General features: G+C 40.3%; 1 protein-coding gene across 1 annotated transcript in view; it reads left to right on the top strand.

The window, feature by feature from the left end:
* ncanb (neurocan b) overlaps positions 1-11346 on the top strand; it is a 173518-nt gene extending 162172 nt beyond the window's left edge. The window contains exons 15-16 of the mRNA XM_063465887.1: positions 2112-2294; positions 4527-11346. Of these exons, the coding sequence (XP_063321957.1) occupies positions 2112-2294; positions 4527-4663 (320 nt within the window). The 3' untranslated portion in view covers positions 4664-11346. The remainder of the gene's footprint in view (positions 1-2111; positions 2295-4526) is intronic.
* The last annotated feature ends 7639 nt before the right edge of the window (positions 11347-18985 follow it).

Raw genomic sequence — 18985 nt, 5'->3', positions numbered from 1 at the left:
TCACTGCAGCTTTTAATTATTTACACCCATGAGTAATGTTGTTAGGCTAATTAATAATTAATAGGCTTCCGCAGTGATATTATTTGGGAGAAAACCTGCGTTTGATAATAAAAGGTTACTCATCCTAACCTTGAATTAGTGCTATGTAGTTGTATGAGCCGTCAGACCAACCAGTCAGGTGGCAGTTTTTACATCTATCCATATTTAGTGAAGACACTGAGCAAAGTGTATTTTAGATGTTGCAATGACAAACAATGCTTCAAATATGATTCATTGTCATGCAAGCAACGATGAGTCTTTTACCAATCACACGTCCTAAAAGACTGAAGAGGTGCTTTTGGTGTTTTTTATAGGTTTTTTTGATGGGCTTTTCTAAGACCCAGCTTCCTTTCATTTGCAGCCCTCTACTCTTCACTATAAAAAAAAACCCACCTTTTCCAGCTCCATTTCCCTTTTCTGAGTTTTTTGACGTTTTATTTTATACCTACTTCAGTGCAATCTCACTTAGCTTGTCTGCACTTTGAGAAATCTTTCAACAGCGTACATAGGTGACGACTAATGGAAAGCTACCTTTTAGCCTTTCATTTGTGTCAAGACAGTAATAGTCTCAAGTGAGGGGGAAGTGCTTATTGCCCCTTCCATCCACAGTGTATTAAACTGTAAATGTGACGTTAAACCCTTCATCAGAGTTAATGGCATTGCTTTCCCTTATTAAGAATTTAAGAGGTATTAGGACACAGACAAGGGAATTAAGGACTGTAAACATTTTCTGATTGCTGATTAAGTCCTCTCCTGACTGGTTTGTTGCTGAACTGTGCAAATGGCATACAAGGATGAAGTCAGGGGCCATCAAAGCTGACTTTAAGTTTCCTGTCTGAAAGGACCTCAAGCTGGGTTTCAACTCCGGGACGAAGGCAGGTTGACATAGTGGGGACTGATAGTACCAGTAATATCAGTTGGGGGTTCGAAATGGTGCTGCACTTTAGTTTATATTTAACGTTTTTTTTTTCATTAGTTATCATAGAAATTATTAAATTTCCCCAGTGGTAAATGGAAAAGTTTAAAACTACAGCCTGTCTATATTTTATCTAGTTCATTTAATAATTTACATAATGGATCAGATGGAGTTAATGACTAAAACCTAACCATAGTTTTTCCATTATTTTGTTGCGCATTGTGTTGAAAGATAGGACTGAAGTCAGCCCCGACCACTGCAGACTGACACCCCGACGGGAGAGCTAAAAAAAAAAAAATGGTGAAGTTGTTTGAGTGCCTCCCTGAGGCTTGTCCATCCTGTCAGTCTCTGACCAGAGTGTCAGTTCTCTGTCTGTCTCAGCTTGAGTAAACAATTTTCTGATTCTGCCTCCTCTCTTTTATGTGTCTAAAATGCTGTGTTACTTTGAATCCCACCCACTCACTCGCTGACAGACTTGGACAGACACCCTGTCCTACAGACGCTAAATCCACAGATTGAAGCGGTTTTCAAAAAAATGTTTTAGCCAAGTCATAGTCCCGCCGTGTGTGGAATGTGTCCTTAAAATCTAAATGTAAACACCATTTGGAACCCTGAAATGTTTAAGTGAAGCACACTAATGGGGTGAATCCAGGTTAAAGTCATTACTGTTTAAAGACGAGTTATTATGGTCAGTTCCAGATCCATGTTCTTCGTCTCTACTGCTTCACAGTTCCGAATAAACAAATAAAATAAAATGTTTTAACTTCTTTTCCCTCCATTTGAGGCAACTTTCTTTTGATTGAACTTCCTCTTAAAAATAAGGATTGAATCGCAGGTAGGGGGTTTCTGTGATCCCACTCAGAGCTGTGTGCCTAAGAGGAACGTATTAAGGATATCTCTTCTCACTGGTGTCATACAGAGCCAAGGGAATAAAAATAGCCTGAAACCGAACATTCGGAGGACTCTGAAACCTGAGATTGTTGCTCGTAGGGATCACTTGAGCTGATCACATCAGGGAATAACAAGGAAAACAATGATAAGAACCTTTTAAGAATCTTATTTGATTAATAAATACTAATGACACAGCAAGAATTGTAAGTAATTACAGTAAAACTAACTAACCTCATTAATATTCTGTATTTCTCTGTCTCTACAGTGCTTTGCGGGGCCCCTCCAACTGTGGATAATGCCTTCCTGATTGGTCGGAAGCGTACCCACTATGACATCCACTCAGTAGTGCGTTACCAGTGCGCCGATGGCTTCCTGCAGCGGCACGTGCCCACTGCTAAGTGTCGTGCTAACGGCAAGTGGGACCGACCTAAAATCATCTGCATAAAATGTGAGTGTTAACAGAGAGAATATGGCTGCTTGGTAAACAGCAAGAATTTTTTAGGTCATTTTCACATTTCTGTTTTGTTTTTTTAATCATTATTAATATTTTTAGCATACACACCAAAAAAGACTGAACCCCAAACATCAACAGCCCCCAGGAGCTGCTGTCACTTTGTGTATTCTCGGGCTTTCCATCCCCACTCTCATTATTGATAATTGCAGTTTTTAGTCCCTTGGGCTTGCTTAGAAGTCGCAGGGTGTCCTTTGAAGTGTTTTGTGCTCGAGGTGTTTTTTTCCACTTTTCCTTTGTAGGCTTTTTCAAAACTAATTCTAACAACAGGTTGAAGCTTCATGTAATACAACACACGTGCAAGAAAGAAAGAAAGGTCCAGTGATTTACTGAAAGATCTGCAAACAAATACAGGAAACGCAGTATATGATGCAAAAATAGCGGTTATGCAGTTTTAATGTGTTTGAGTCAATATTTGGTGTAACCACCTTTATTCTTCAACACAGCCTGAACTCTATTAGCCAGCTTTCTTGTAATTTCTTTAAATAGCAATAACTGTCCAGGATTCTTGAAGGACATTTAAAGCTCCTTTTTGGATGTTGGCTGCTTTTTGTTCCGTTCTCTGTCGAGTTGATCCCACACTGCTTCACTAATAATCTGGGGAAGCCAATTCAAGGCCGATAGGTTTCCATTGTTTTTCGGCCCACATATATTTTTACTGCATTGGCAGTGTGTTTGGGAACTCAGGGTACTTTTCCTGTTCATAATTCCATCAATTTTGACAAGATCTCCAACACAACTGGCTGAAATACCAGTGTGTCGTTTCCTTAAGAAAGACTTCTTATTCTTCCTATTTCTTAAGGACCTGGCCTTCATATACTGTTGTTTCACAATTTTTAGACGTGAGACTTTTTCTTTGTATTCCACTTGTTTAATTTCCTCAACTTTTTAAGAACATACTGACAGGTTTCCAGCTAAAACTCTTCGAAAGTCACTTTGTTGGTCCAACAAAACTTGAATTTTTATTTTTGGCATTTTATGTAGATTAAACTAAAGAAATAGGGACAGGTTACATGCCGCTTGTAACAAAGTGTGTCTGAAGATGTAATTTAAAATTGGATCTTTGTTAAATTGCCTGTTGTGTGCAGACACATCACTGATTCATCCCTTGAATTAAGTGTCTTTTTCTGCTTAAATGATTAATAGGTCAGTGTTAAGTGGTTTGATAAACAAAAGCACAGTCCTCTAAAAATGGTCAGGTACAAGACAATACTGAAAATGAAAGAAAATACAGTCAGTATCTAAAGAAAATTTTTCGTAGACGTTCATTAAGCGCTGAAAATTACAGCTACAACTTTAAAACGGCTCAACTGGCTCAAAACTTTTCCACAGTACTGTTGTTTTGCACATGTAAAACATCTGCACAAAATAATCCTGCACAGATGGTGATAGTGATGACATTGTGGTGATATCGCACTTGCTGCCGGGTATTTCTAAAACAGCACAGAAAATCAGTTTCTTTCACTGAATACCTTATCTTCTTTAAAATAAACTTTACTTTTATCGATTTTTAAACTGCTCACACTAACTGCGACAGAGTATACCGAATTGATGTCATAACTTTTCACCATAATTTTCTCTTCCTCATAGGCCGGTTGATCTATATGAAATATTCAACAAACTGAGCCTTGTATTTCACTTCACTTTGCTCACAGTGTGACAGTAATGATGAAATACTGAAATAATGTAGCTTCTGTTCAAAGCGATAAAGATTCCTTTGCTTATGACTCTTTATCTTTGGACAGAGTTGTTTTTATGGCCCAGAGTTATAATGTTGTTATCATTCATTGCAGACGACATTTCTTTGTTGGCAAACCCAGAAAGGGACGGAGCAATCTAATTTGGCAGTACACACCAGGAACAAGCTTATACCGAGGCAGTGAGTGGGTGGCTAGCTCATTGTGCCCTTGCTAAAGGCGCCCAGTCTACTCAATGAGAGATAAAACAGATTCCCTCAGTGTGGTGGAAACAGTTAAACCATCTGCACATTTTGACCTTCCTGCGTTTTGATCCGTTCTCTTGCATCTTACCTGGTTTCGAAACTTCTGATGCTTGCCAGTGATTCATCTCCCGCTTGCATCAGTTTTCTACCCTTCACTTTCATCTCATTACATACTGAAATACTCCTTTAATACTTACTTCTCTCTTCCGCTTTGGTTGCTCCTCCAGCCCGGCGAGCTCACCGTTACCGGCGCCACCACCACAAGACCAGGAGAGAGCGCAGAAAGCACAAGAGGCACAGCCACAGAGAGGGAGGCCACCACGGCGGAGAGGGAGGCCAGGGTCACAACCACGCCCGCTTCTGAACCAAAAAAAAACCCATCATCCCCTCCCCTTTTCTCCTCTGCTGCCAGCTGCAGTTTGCCTGTCTCCCTGTCGTCCCCATTTCCCCAAACAGTTCTTCACAATAACAGCCCAAAACTCTCTGACCAAGCCACCTCCCTCCGGCCTCGTCCCGCACTGCATTGTCCTGCCCTTCACTCTCCAAGTCAGCCTGTATCATAGTCAACTGCAAGGCCTGGCAAAGTGTTGCCAGGCCTCATCAACAGGACAATAATAAATCCCTTTGTACTCTTTTTACTTTCCTTTCTCGGTCCGACGTTCTGGTCATACCCTTGCTGTCTTTTACCTACCTTCTTTCTTGACCCACTTACTCTCCCCTCGAGCTCAACGATGACCTGAAACATGGGGCTACGCTGACCTGTTTTTCAAAAAAAAAAAAAAAACCCTTTGAGAGCCACACTGAACATTCTTCAGAGAGAAGTTCCTAAATAGGGATTACATCATTGAATTTGCTGTATCAAAATCAGAGGAGTCAAGGAAGACATTGTGTTGTTGACTTGAGCCTTTTGTCTGTTGAACACATAGTTATTTTTTACAAATACTCAGTGTTTATTTCTTGACTCTGCTGCTTTTGATTCGCTCTTTGTAAGGCATTGTACTTGACTTAATGCGACGCTGAGTTGTTCCGAAACAGATTTAATTGATTTTCTTTCATTCAGAAGCAGTTGTAATTGAATTATTTTAATTGTTAGCGTTGTATCTTCTTGTCAGTGTAAGACCATTACTTTAGATCAGATGCTTAACCCCAGAGGAAAATGGAAATCACATCCCTTCCCATTGCAGTTTCAGCACATCACATCACACATCAGTCACTTTTCAGAAGTGTTGAACAATATCAAACACCTCCTGCTGCGTCATACATCCACACCTGTCATTGTAGAGGGGTAATCTGAACGTTTGATGTCAGTTTGTCTCAACTCAGTTCAACAGTCCCGCATTTGCTTCGTCTTTTTTCACAATTTGAGCTGCTGTGGGAATGTGTGCTGTGAATTAATCAAGGTGATGCAGCAGGGTGAAGAGCCTCTCACATATCTGCTTCGCCTTTATTTTGAAGGTTTACTGCTGCTTTTACTACATTGTGTATTCAACAAGAGTATGGGTACATTCATATTGGGGTGTGTCAGGCCAAGGACTGCATTAGCTAGGTGCATAAGTATTATTCAGTCCCTCTCCAAGCAATATTGTTCTATTATTCAATTTTGCTAACAATTCATTTTATGTAGACTTGCAAATGATTAGCAAACATGGCAGTGAGATCACACTTTTATATATCACAAAAACACGGTGCACAGAAGATCAGAGTGGACTGATTCATTTCCCACCTCTGAAAACTGATTCATTTTCACCATCAATCTGTTTTTGACTAACATTTATTTATTTAAATCTTCTTCGTAAATCTGCCAATGTGCATCCTGATCAAGCTCATCAGGACAACAGGTCAAGAAAAGTAAAACGCTGATTTGGACTACACTTACAAATAACCAGTTTTGCCATTAATACATGGGTAGTTTATAACACATGATTTAAAACCATCCACTTTTTTAACTGTTTGTCCAGCTTATGCTACAGTCACACTGGGGAAAACAGGGTCAACAAAATTATTGCGACAGTTTACAATTAACTTGCAACCTCGTTGCCTTTGAAACGGTTGTTTCGAAGACTGAAATCTGGCCCGTGACCATTTGCACTCAGTTGCCATCTTCAAAGCAACTTTCGTTTGACAAGACAGAGATAAACTGGAAATAAGCTTATCCCAGGTGTTATATGGGTAGAGCCGGGGTACTCCAAGCACATGTCCCATCAAAGGGCTAACACAGAGACACAGACAACCACACCCTCTCCCATCCACACCAGTTTGGAAAACCCTCAGAGGCACAGGGAGAACATCCAAACTGCACGTAGACACCCCCGCTCACCATGAGGTTCAAATCAAGAGCCATATTGCAGTGAGACAACAGTGTAACCACTGTGCCACAACTTTTTCATGGCAAGTCCATTGGTAACAGTTCAGGATTTGTTTGTCTCAATTTTTAAACATCCAGCCTTTGTAGGGCATCATTAGCAGTGAGTAGTTAAAAGTTACGTGTCAAGCAAAACAACATGTCTGTCTGCCTGCTAGATTTGTATCATTTCATTAGTTTTTTTATTTTTTTAATTATTATTATTTTACTGAAAACAGCCAGTTGCTGCTTGTGGAAAGAGTGCCGATGAGACTGAACCAAAAAGTAAAGTTAGGGGCTACAAAGATTCAATCTCTCAGATGCTCTGAAAATATTAGTGATTTTTGTCTGTGTTTGTCACTGAAATCATCATTTGATCCGTTGTCATAACACCGACATTCAGAACAAGGTTTAAAAGATTAAAGGACTGAAGATGTATATTTTTGTAGTGTAGTCTTCAGCCTTAACCAGCCCTCTGAAGCAGGAAGAATTGAGCAAGTAGTGGGAAACAAGCACGACAACAAGCTGAGATTGTTGTGTCATGAATCAGAGCTTTGTGCAGGGTATGAGGATGAATATGATGCAGAGGAGACAGAGACAACAAGCTCTTGCTCATCTCGTGTCTGTGTATGTGGATGCCGCATGTGTGCGTTATGGCTGAAGACGCCGACAATGGCTGAGGTCCCAGTGGATGACGATATAAAGGATCAGCAGAGATTAAGGCTTGCCATTTCTGGAGTCTCGCAGCTGTTCACACCTGAGCTCGCCCCTGTCGTGTCTCCTCTTTTAAAGAGGGGATTGAGATGGATAGAACAAGCACTTTGCTCCCTTTTTCTTCCCCTTTACTGCCGGGTTAAATTGCTGTTTTTTAAAGCCAGCACTTGGGGTTAGAGCTTCTGGGATTACACCCCAGCACTTTTATCCCTCGTTTCTCCATCTCGTTATACTTTTATCATCACCACCTATACACTTTAGTACCTTTCATCTTTGTCGGGAAGTGGACAATAAGCACACCTAAATTCAGTTTAACTTGTTTTTTTAGTGGAGAAAGCGTACACTCAGGGTTTTCAGCAGCCTCTCACGCATCTTATGAAAACACTAAACCAGGATTGGGTTATATAAAGTCACTTGAGGTAAGAAAATCTATCCTGCGCACATAAATCCCCCCCCCCCCGCCTTTGTTTATCTCCCCTCACCTTGGCAATGACAACGCTCCTCCACATGGAGAAGAATAGTGATCGTAGATCCCTGTATCAGTTTAATTAATCTGCTGCATGCCTAATTAACAAGTTGCATTATCTGCAAAACCACAGAGCAGCCATGACAAGGGGAGGGTTTTGTTGACGGACAGCGAGTGGAAAGTAAAGAGTGACAGACAGGAAGCCCAAAGAACTGTCATAGCTGTCAAACAGCTGTCACTCGACGATGTCAGGCTGACACAAACTTCTTTTTTTCTGTCTTTCCTATAAAATAGACTGATAAAAGAAAGCGGATGAATAAAAGGGCAGACCGAAGACCTAATTCAAATCAGAGTTGACACACTGGGACGGTTTAATTACAGCTGCGTAAAGGTTGAGCTGTGTGACAGGACTAAATTTTAATGTGATAAAGTGATAAGGAAATGAATACAAGCTAGCTTCTAGTGGTTGATAAGACTAGACGTTTGTGTTTAAGGAGAGTCTGACGTCTGTCAATTTTTCATTGCCTCTGCAGAGATTTTTAGGCCTTCCAAACAAGATGCAGAAAATATATTTAAATCTTCTATCCCACATGAGTTGATAGGTTGATATGTGTGGAATTTCTACTGATAATGTTCCATTTTTTATTTAAAAAAAGAGAGAAGTCAAAAGTATAATAGACAGCACATAAAAGATCCGTTTGAATTTAACGGAGAGCTTCGCCCTCTGGACTGAGGGTAATGAACAATTTAGCTTTTGCACATCCGCTGGGACTGAGCTGGTCTTTTAAAGGTGGTTAACCTTTCTCACCGGCAGAGAGGAGAAAAAAAATCTTTCAATGAATTCAAACAGCCACACTTTTCCTCTTGAAATTTCAAACAGTGTCAGTCTCTCTTTGCTTTTGACTCCTCCTTTTAATCTCCTCCACTCACACTCCTCTCCTCTTCCCTCTTCGGGCTTTCTAGTCAGAGCCCCGAGGGCAGGCAAACAGAAAGCGACAAACTCTTATAATTGTGAGTGTTAATTATGAAGATGAATGAGTTAACAGCGGTCTCTGCCAGCTGTCTCTTGGCTCAGCACCACGCCTCGGGGGGGAAAGCAGCGGGCAAACCGCTGAATGTCTTCGCAGCCAGAAGGCGTCTTCTCAGGCGTAGCCACCTATCATAATTGTTACCCACTTACTGAGTTCCGCATACATGAGATAAGAATTGGATTGATGGGAGTGCATTGGCATCTTCTTGTGCTTGTAGCTGTGACTGTCTGATTGCCCCCTGTCTGAATGTTGACAGCGGGAGCGCAGCTCGGTTAAATTTGTTGTACATGTTTTTGACGAAGCACGTGCCTAGTTGGAAGAGTGTGACCGAGGCGGGTGCAGCAGCCTTCATAAACACCAATGTAATTTCCAGTGTACGTGGAGGGAAAAAAAATCTAATATCCAAGCATGAAATTGCAGATAATAAAACAACGTTACAAGAGAAAAGCTTTCTAGGATGACGACTTGAAGGCATAGTTCACCCCATTATCAAATATACATGTTTTTCCACTATCCTTCTCAGATTGCATATGGTGAGACTTACCCAGTTCTGTCGTTATCTGCAATTGAGAGATGGCTGCCTTCTCTCTCTAGAATTAAATGGAACTTGTAATGACAAACTATGCATTTGAGGCAGCAATGTATTTTGTTTGCAGAAGTCACCACCTATTAATTACTTAAAAGAAACACATCCTGTATCAGTTTGTCTGCCAAACTATACCTCTAAATTAAAGGAAGCTGCATTAGTATTCAGCTGAAGGATCATTAATGTTTACATCCTGTCACAGTGTCATGGGTACAACCTCTTGTCACAGATATATGTGTGCTTCTTTTTGCACAGTGATACTGCTGGCAAGGCTATCTTGGTTATAGAAAACAAATTTCTGAGGAAAAGACATTGAAGCTTAGTTTTTCAAGGTGCTTCAAGTGCTACAAAACCAACGCCATCGTAGTTCTGTTATAGTCGAGAAAACAAAAACAACTGTTTAAGAGTTTAACATCTGTAAAATTGGGCAACTCATACCAAAAGAGTGTAAATGGAAAGTATCAGTCACTTTGCACATACCTCGAGGATTGATCAGTTAAATGCCTAATAGTACTGTGATGCCTGTTAATGTTTTAAAAGAATTTTCTGAGGAATGATCAGAGCTATTAATGCAGTAATCATATTGCAGCGATTTTCACTTAAAGCGCTTTGTGCAACAGGCTGCTTTCACCCATTCAAACACACATTTATAAAGTGCTTATTCCATACATAAAGCATTCACACATCTGCACTCACACACTAGCGAGACTACGGCTAGGACACCCTGACCTGCAGACTAGAGCAGCCAGAGGTCAAAGTCAAGTCTACTGCCTGTTTGCAATGACAAAGAGCATATGTTTGTGGGGATGAAGGAAACCAAGAACTCTTCTTTCCCGCATGTATTGTAACATCTTTCTGTGACTCTGGACCTGATGCATTTGAACAGGACACTCATCAGTCATGACGGCCTGATAAGAGCATTAGAGGCTGTTGTCCTTCCTCAATCACACGCAGACAGACTATTGATTTCGTGATTAGGCTGTCTGTCCTGGGTTCTTATTAAGTCCGTCGATGGCATCGGCGGTACAATTGCATTGACTGACTGCTGAGCGTTTTTTAAATGACAGGAAAACAGACTGGTGTAGCTTATAGCACTCCTATGTGTCCATAAGACACTCCAGGTAGTATCCTGTCCCATATGCATACTACTACTCTCATAACTCAATCTCATAACCATCTCATGAGGATTTTTTTTTTAAACTTTCGCCTCCCTCCTGAGGACTGCTGCATCACTTAGCTAACATAGTGGAAACCACACTGCTGGTATTTGTATAACATCGCAGCTCTGTCTGATGCTGAGTTGAGACAATTTATCACTGTAAAGAAAATGGTTGGGATGGATGGATGAATGGAGATATGTTACAGTGGGATTATGACAAATGTGAGTGACAAACGCAAAGCAGGAAGCAGTGAAAATGCTCCCTTTTCTCCTCTGTGATATAAATACTCAAAGTTTTTTGTTAGAACAATCCATTTAAACTCTGGGTGTGTTTGTTGCTTAGCCTCTCTGGGCCATATTCACACAGCCTCTGTGGATGAAAAACCCATCGCCTGCTTTCTGTTCCTCTCGTCGGCTCACACGCTGCTGGTTTATACCGCTGCAACAGAAAAACAAGAGGCGCTCGGTCAACAGGAGAGATGGAAGCGAAGTAATAGTTTGCCAAACTGACAAACATCACTTCTTTGGCTCCGTTCCCTGCAACACTTCAGTCTGTGTGTGTTCGTGTCGACTGTGAGCACAGACACAATATCGCTGACGCTGGACTCATCTACAGCTGTGTGAATGTGGTCCACAAGTATTTATCCATATTTATTGATGTATGTTCTTATGAATTCCAGTCCTGTCCCTGTATTATATTCTTTACAAGACAAATGATCATTAAAGGAAACCCTTGTTTGGATCCGTTAACTTCTTGCTCAGAGTGGTTATTTGTGTTTGAATTACTTAAAAACAGTATGCACCTTATTTTGCATTGAATTAAGCTTTTCTTTATTATCATTATTATTATTATTAGCATGTTGTCAATTATTTGCAGTACACTGTTCATCACTGCAAGTTACTAAAGTCGAATCTTTCCAAGCCACCTTGGTGTGCTGAAAGAGGATTTAATACAAATTATATTAATCACTTTGTTTGTATAATCATTACTAATCAAAATAAAAAGTAAAACATAAGGTGATAAATAAGATTTTTTTAAAAACTGTAAATCCATTTTTAAAAACTAAGAAATATTAAAGGAAAAAGCCTTTGAAGGCAGATGTGGCAGATGAGCCATCCAGCCCTAAAACATATATGTTTATTAAAAAATAGTTTGTCGTTTGGTGAATGAAGCAGCTATAAACTGGCTGGCTTAGGTAAGCATAAATACTGGAAAAAGGGGAGAGAGCTAAATGGCTATATATAAATGTAAAAAGCCAGAATCTTGTTTTGGTGGGCTTGTTTTTATCCATGATGACACATATACCTACCAGTTAAAGCTTGAAAAAGCTTGTAGTTAGGGCTAGATCAGGTGACCCTGAATCATCCCTTGGCGATGATCCCAGGAGCAAAAAGCTCAGACTGCTGCAGAACTTGAGGTGATATACGGCGATACGACAAGCATGTCTTGTCCACTCACCTCTTTTGACTCTCCAGGTGTTCGCATACCACTGCAGCATGTCAAATTTTGTCTTTTCTCTCCAGTTGTTTGTGCTTTTCTCCTGTCTCTCTGTGCTTTCCTTTTTCTTTTCTCTTCTCTCTCCCTTCACCGTCCAACCAGTCGCAGCAGATGGCGCTCATCCCTGAACGTGGTTCTGATGGAGACGTCTTCCTGTTGAAAGGGAGTTTTTCCTTCCCACTGTCGCATTCATGTGCAGTAATGTGCAAAAGTCTTGAGTAACCCTTTATTTCTTTGTTATTTTGCTAGGAAAATAAGGAGTACGTGAGGTAAGTTATTGAAATATCTGCTAACGTAAATGGAAATGCAGTTTATATAAGACAGAGTTTGTGAAGTTCTGAGGAGCTCAACAGAACTCCTCTTTTAATGTTCACTGCCTTTTGTTACGTTCTCTCTCAACATGATCTCAAACTGCTTCACTGGGGAGGTCAATCCATGACTGATAGTATTCAATTGGTTTTTTTTTCTATATCCATGTATACTTTTACTGTACTGGGTGTTTGACATTATTGCCAAGACTAACAAGTAGAACCAAAATGTTCCACACCATGCTGAGATGTGCCAAGGTTTTACTATTAGCTCTTTGGAAATCACATTGTTGATACAAAAATACTATTTTATTTCTGTCAAACTATGCTATCTTTGTCTATTTTCTTTTCTTTGTAGAGTCAGCTAATGTTTCAAAAGATGAACGTCATTTGTGTTAGGTGCTTTTTTATGATTGAATGATTCAGTTTTAAGTGCTTTACCAAGAAAACTAAAACAAAACAAAAAAAACATTGCTCTGAAATTTTGAGGTATAAAGATCCACTGAAAACAAATGGAAAAAATAGCCAATGTCCAAAGAAGACATTTGAAAATCCTCCAACAAGCCTGGAGAACTGTGGCTCAAGACCACTTTAAATAATTGCAAATACTAATAAAGAAATGAGGGGTGGCTCCTGATTTTTCCAGAATTTCATTTACAAAAATTGGACCATAGATTTTCTGGATAGGCCATTAAGTAAATTATGGTATCTCTCATATAATTATTCTCTCATATAATTATTCATTCTCCAAAAGGCAGCTCCTTGACACACAAGGATGGTTTCAGTTGTTCAGTCAGGCTTGCAATAGGTTGTGCTTGTTAACAATCGGAGACTGCATGATATGAGATGAGGTTTTACTTCGTTACTGAGTCACAGGTCAACAGCAGAGAAGGTGAATGCTTAGTAGATGATGCTGTCCTTTAAAAATAGAAATGTGAGTGTTTTTAAGCTTTTTCAGTCCAAAACCTGTGCTGATGTAAAAGCCTTCTGTAAGAAATAATTAAGTGCTGAAAAACTAATGTAACCAATGGCTGTAACCTCGGTTTTTTGTCGAATGATTTTATAGACCACAGTCTCAACAATGTCCCGCTCATTCCTGGAAAAACCAAATGGACCATTTTTGCCTGTGTGTCATCAGAGTGTGTCCTCTCCAGTTACCATTGTGTTCTTTTATATGTGAGAGATTCAGTTTTGCTCTAAGCTCCATCTGCTCCTCGCTGACCACAATGTGCTCAGGACATCCTTTCCAAATATCTTTAGATGAGACGAAATATTTTCCTCACATCCAAGACACAAATAAAACTAATACAATTTTGGCCTCATTTTTTTTTCTTAATATTCCAACTCAGTTCTGGCTGAGGCAACAGAGTAGGCTGCCAAGGGCGAATCCCTCAGTGGCACAAGTGAAAAAGCGTAGGAGGAAAAGACGAAAAGAAGGAGGAGACAGACAAGTGAGGAGGATCAAAGGTAGGAGGAAGGAAGGAAGAAGGTGAAAGGGGAATTCGAATGAGTGGGAGGGATTTTGTTTTGGAAGCAGTTTGTGAATACTTCTACTGTTGCACCATCTAACCTCGGAGACCTTCACTTCACCTGAACTTCCTCTGATGAGTGCTCTCCTATCAATGCATGGTTTCATTGCCTCACAACACTGTTTTGTGTAAGAAGCCAATCTCATCTTCACTCCCTCGCTCTCTTTCTCTGTATTTCTTCCTGCATTGCTCTTCTCATTTTTCTCAACTCTTTTGATATGTGACTCACTCATTTCATTATTATTCCGAAACACCGGAAGAATCCACACTGCTGGGTTCAGTTTCCCGACGACAATCAGTCACTTTGAATGTAGCGTCTCTTTTACGCTCCCTGCTCAGGCGTGTTCGCTGATGTTTTTCACTCAGCTCGAGTTCCAAGGACAGTGCTCATTAAGAGTGCTTACCGGGAATTTCTCTTAAATTCAAAGCTGAAAATGACCTTCAGCTCTCCTCTGTTGCTGTGCAGTAGTGAGAGATTTGTTACAGGCACTTGGAGCAGCGCTCCAAAAAAATCGCTTAAATTTCATCCAAAGCCCTCATTTGATTGGCTCCGAGGAACAGTATGCACCTACACACTCTGAGCCGAGTGTCCATAAGGCTTATAAAAGCATACAGAGGGTCCTACAAGCAGATTTTTTCTCTGAAAAGACATTAAAATGCATTATTTTTAGGTCAGATTTGTGCTATTTCTTGCAATACAACTTGGTTTTGAGATGAACAGATAAATTAGAGGCATGAAAAGACTTCTCATCCTAACCTTGTTCTTGGGTCGATATTGGCCTCATCTGGCAGGCATGGCGAATCGATGAGGATCTCTGGCATTATCTTGCATTATCGCTTAATGACACTGCCAAAGTTCAAGAAGATTATGAAAAGCAACAAGGGGTTTAGCATCATCTCAGGCCTGACAGTCTCTTACTCCGTCTCCACTCCGCCTCTCCCATAATTACTGTCTGTTTTTATCTTACACATTAACATAAAAGGCTCCAGGCAAGAACACACATATACATGAACACCGAACTGCTTATCCAAATCAAAAAAAGATTAATGTGCATCTTAACCCTGTTTATCTTCCTCATCTTTATTGCGGCCAGGTTGTTGAATAGCTTTGCTCATGAATCTGCGTTCAGGCCCGTCTTAATGATGGCGCGCCGCAGATGGCGGCCTGTCAGCTCTCTAACAGCTTCTTTTACAGTTGTGTGTGTGCAATTGTGTGTTTGTGTGTGTACGTAAGTCAGGGCGGAGGAGCAATGCCAGCAAAATCATCAGTCTGAGCCAGGTCTTTCATACACCGGCGACCACGCATTCTGCTCTACCAGCTGTGTATACGCTGTGCGGTGTTTTGTTATATGACCCCATCTGATGATCAGGAAATCTGGCTTGATTAAGCTTGTTTTAGCACATCTCAACTCTCATCAAACATGGGAAGCAACTAAGTGCGTGTTCTCTAATGTAATGTTGCTCATTATATTTCTCTGACAGCTATTAGCTGCAAATTAAGACCATGGAAAAGTATAATAGATAGGCATAGCTACTGTGACATCACCCGCTGGGTCTGTAGCCTCGAGACGAGCCTTTTCACTGTCACTTTCAAAGTCTTGTTGTTTTGACTGTAAACCACACCACTCATGCACTCATCACCTCTCAGTCTTGAATCATTGACCAGTGAGCATATCCTGGATAATCCTCCTTTCTGACACCTAGAAAAGCCCATAAAGTCAGCAGGAAAGAGTTCTGGGCAGAGGGCTGTTTGTCCCCTGCATTTCTGCAGGACTTCGATTGTTTTTGCAGCCACAGTTATCACCTCCTGGTGGCTTTTGAAAAAACTGCAGGTTTAGTGCACTTCCAGTTGGCTTTATTTTTCAGACCCAGAAGCTATATCCATATTTTATATTGTCTATGATTCAGAGTGAATATTCAAAACTTAATCTCTCTACGCATAATATAAGAGTGATCTGATACCTTCTCTTTATGGTTAATATTCAGCAAGTTAGTTTGGTATTTGTAGTTATAGTACTTTTAAAAAAATACTCCATTACAAGTGAAAGTCCTGCAGTAATGCTCTAGTCAATGTACTTGTGTACGGAAATGTGTGCCAAAAACGGCAACATTATAACAGTCCATAATATTTAATTATCACTACAAAGCAAAGTTTATGTATTTTCCTCTCTAATTTTCTAATTAACGAAATGTCTATTCCACTGTCGGGTTGGTTAATCTGTAACTTTGCACATGTTTTGTTTGGTCTTACAGTCCTCATTTGTAAAGAAGCCTATAACTAATAAGCAGAAAAATGCAGTGACAGTTGCAAAAGCAGTGTCTGGTGGACTGTAGACATGTAAACAGTGAAAGCCAATTTTCAGCACAAGTGTTTTAATGGGTATTAATGGGTTGAGCTCTCATTAACATTCACTTACTGCATTACTGTTTAAAATCAATATTGTATGACTGTATAATTGTGTAACTCAAAGAAGCCAGAACCTATAATAAAATCCATGAAAATGAATCAAATCACAAAATAGTTAAACATCAACTTAAATATGCTCTATGACCGAGTGCTGGCCGCAACCCTCTGTTAGCAGGATGCATAAATGGATGGATGACCTGAAATGCTCATAACTAATTTCTGTTGCTCAGTTCTGATCAATATAGTAAAGTTTGCTTTCTGTTGCTAACCATTTTCTCCCTAGAGCTTGTTGTGTTGGTTGCAGGCTATATTTGTTATAAAAGCGCATCTGGTGCCTTCATTTGTATTCTTTTTCTTTCTTTCTTTCTTTTTTGATAAGCATGACACATTCACTGAAGGGGCCACCTACTACTAGCATGACTAACGTGTGTAGGTTTTGTTATGCTTCATCTCTGTAACATTCGAGTTGGTAAAGTTGCAGTTGAGACTCTTTAGAACAGGTTTAATAACATCTGCGTCAGTCTTTATTGTTGATGTTAAATCTTTACAACTGATGGAAGCGCACCCACTTCACACATTAGGGTGTTTTAAAGTTTTTTGTAAGCTGTACTCTCACGGTTACTTCTCAAACTTTGATAAACTGCCTCATGGGATGCCACTTGGCACAGCTGGTTGAATAAAAGAGAGTTTACCAGACTTTACTGACCTCTGCTTAAGGTGTTGTGGAGATAAATTGAAGGGCACACAGCTAGTTTGTCTTTGCAAGGAGTTCAAACAACAGTACAGAGTACAACAGAAGTGTGCATGGTTTTTGACCATGTAAACCTGGAATATTTGAAGAGACTTGTGATCTGCCATGGTCACAGAATTCCATTATAACACTATAACTCGTACATCAGCATGCGGTATATCTGAAAGATTACATGTAGACAAAGTAAGACAGTATGAAGCCTTTCATTCAGTAAGGTCAGCTTGACAGAAAAGTAGCAGTCTTACAATTTTTCATTACAAAGGCTAGCCAAGGCCTGCAGTTACAGCTACTGCCATAAGCAGTACTATAAGGTGTTAAACAAAAAAGACAACCCAACCTTTGAAGTCTGACATGATTAGCCATTTCTGGGTCCAAAATCCTCTTCAGTTCCCAAATTGAAACAAACACTGCGGCATCACTGAGAGTTAAAAACTCTTTCATCTTTAATAAAATGATCAGTGTGGCTGCTCTACCAGGTGTAACAATTAAGTTTAACATCCGAGCATTCATGAAAAGCAGGATTTATGAAGTTTAACACGAGTAGAAGTTAGCAGGGAGTTAGCTTGCTAGTTTTATCTAAAGATGATACACCATATTCTGACTGAGGGATTTCTGAAACATTAACACGTACATCTCTGCTGTCACTTCGGACATAAATGAAGACAAAAAGCTAAACAGCAGCGACAGCTTTAAAATGTGCTGCAGATGAATAGCGATAATAAAAACCCAGAGAGACCAGCAGTGCTCACCGACTATTTTTCAGGGCTTGTTCATTAAAACTCGCTAAAAACCAAGAGCCTTAATAAACGCAGTGTAGTTTGGACCCGGAGCAGGGTTCATATGTCATTGCTTCATATTTCTGGTTGCCAGCCTGTCACAGGCCTAACACAGCGAAACAGACAGCCATTCACATCTATAGACACTTTAGAATCAGCAGTTAACCTAACCCCACTAACTGCACCTATGCCAAACGATATTTAACAAAACTTAAGTTTTAGTCATGTCTCTCCAGCTTTTAGCTCAGAAGTTTGGGTTCTTTGTGCCTCTTTAGGAAAGTCACTTAAAGTTTCTGTGAAAGATCAAAGTGCACGCAGGCCTTCGGGTGAATACTAGGTGTCATCATGACTAAGGCTGAGCAGTTTGTGTACTTCTGGATCCATTCAATTCCTTCTCTCTCAGGCAGGACCACAATAGCTCACTGGCTAGCCAATTTCTGCATGCCACTGCAAGGCCAGATACCCGAATCTTCCTGCATTCCCCATCACTCTGCATTCCAAACGTTTTTCAGCCTCTCCTTCCTTTTCCTCTTATCTGTCTTTTTTCTTTCTTTCATTTCATTCCCAACAAACTTTTTTTTTCTCCCACCTATCTCTCTTCCACACCTCTTATTCTCTCTGTTGCCATTCACGCTGTCATTTCTTCTGACTTTGTGTTTCTGCTGAGGCTGTCTCCTTTCTGTCATCTCTTCCAAACAGACCCACAAACTAACACCACGCCTCTGTCCATCTATACACACACACAAACAGAAACACACACACAAACACACACACACACACATTCACTGTGTCTGTTTCATTACCCTCCTGCTATTTTCTTTCGACCCAATCCTGGATAGCTGAAAGGACCCAGCAAGTAAATCAGCATGACTCTCGCTTCTTGATGACTAAGCCTGACAGCTCACTACCACAGAGAACAGCCAATGTAAAGTTGAAGGCTGGACTGTGGTAAAACTAAAATCCACTAGCTTTAGTAGCATCTATAGATGTCAGGGTAAACTCTCCCTTTCATTAGCCGCAGTGCACTCCATTAGATGGTTAACACTTTCATTAAACTGAACACTGCTGCCTGTTAAAAATGCCCCTCACTCTCGAGGAAAAGCACTCACAATTTAGCCAA

The sequence above is a fragment of the Pelmatolapia mariae genome, linkage group LG23, assembly GCF_036321145.2.
Source record: "Pelmatolapia mariae isolate MD_Pm_ZW linkage group LG23, Pm_UMD_F_2, whole genome shotgun sequence".
Taxonomy (NCBI): Eukaryota; Metazoa; Chordata; class Actinopteri; order Cichliformes; family Cichlidae; genus Pelmatolapia; species Pelmatolapia mariae.
The sequence above is the reverse complement of the archived record's forward strand: the minus strand, read 5'-3'. Positions and strand labels throughout refer to the sequence as shown.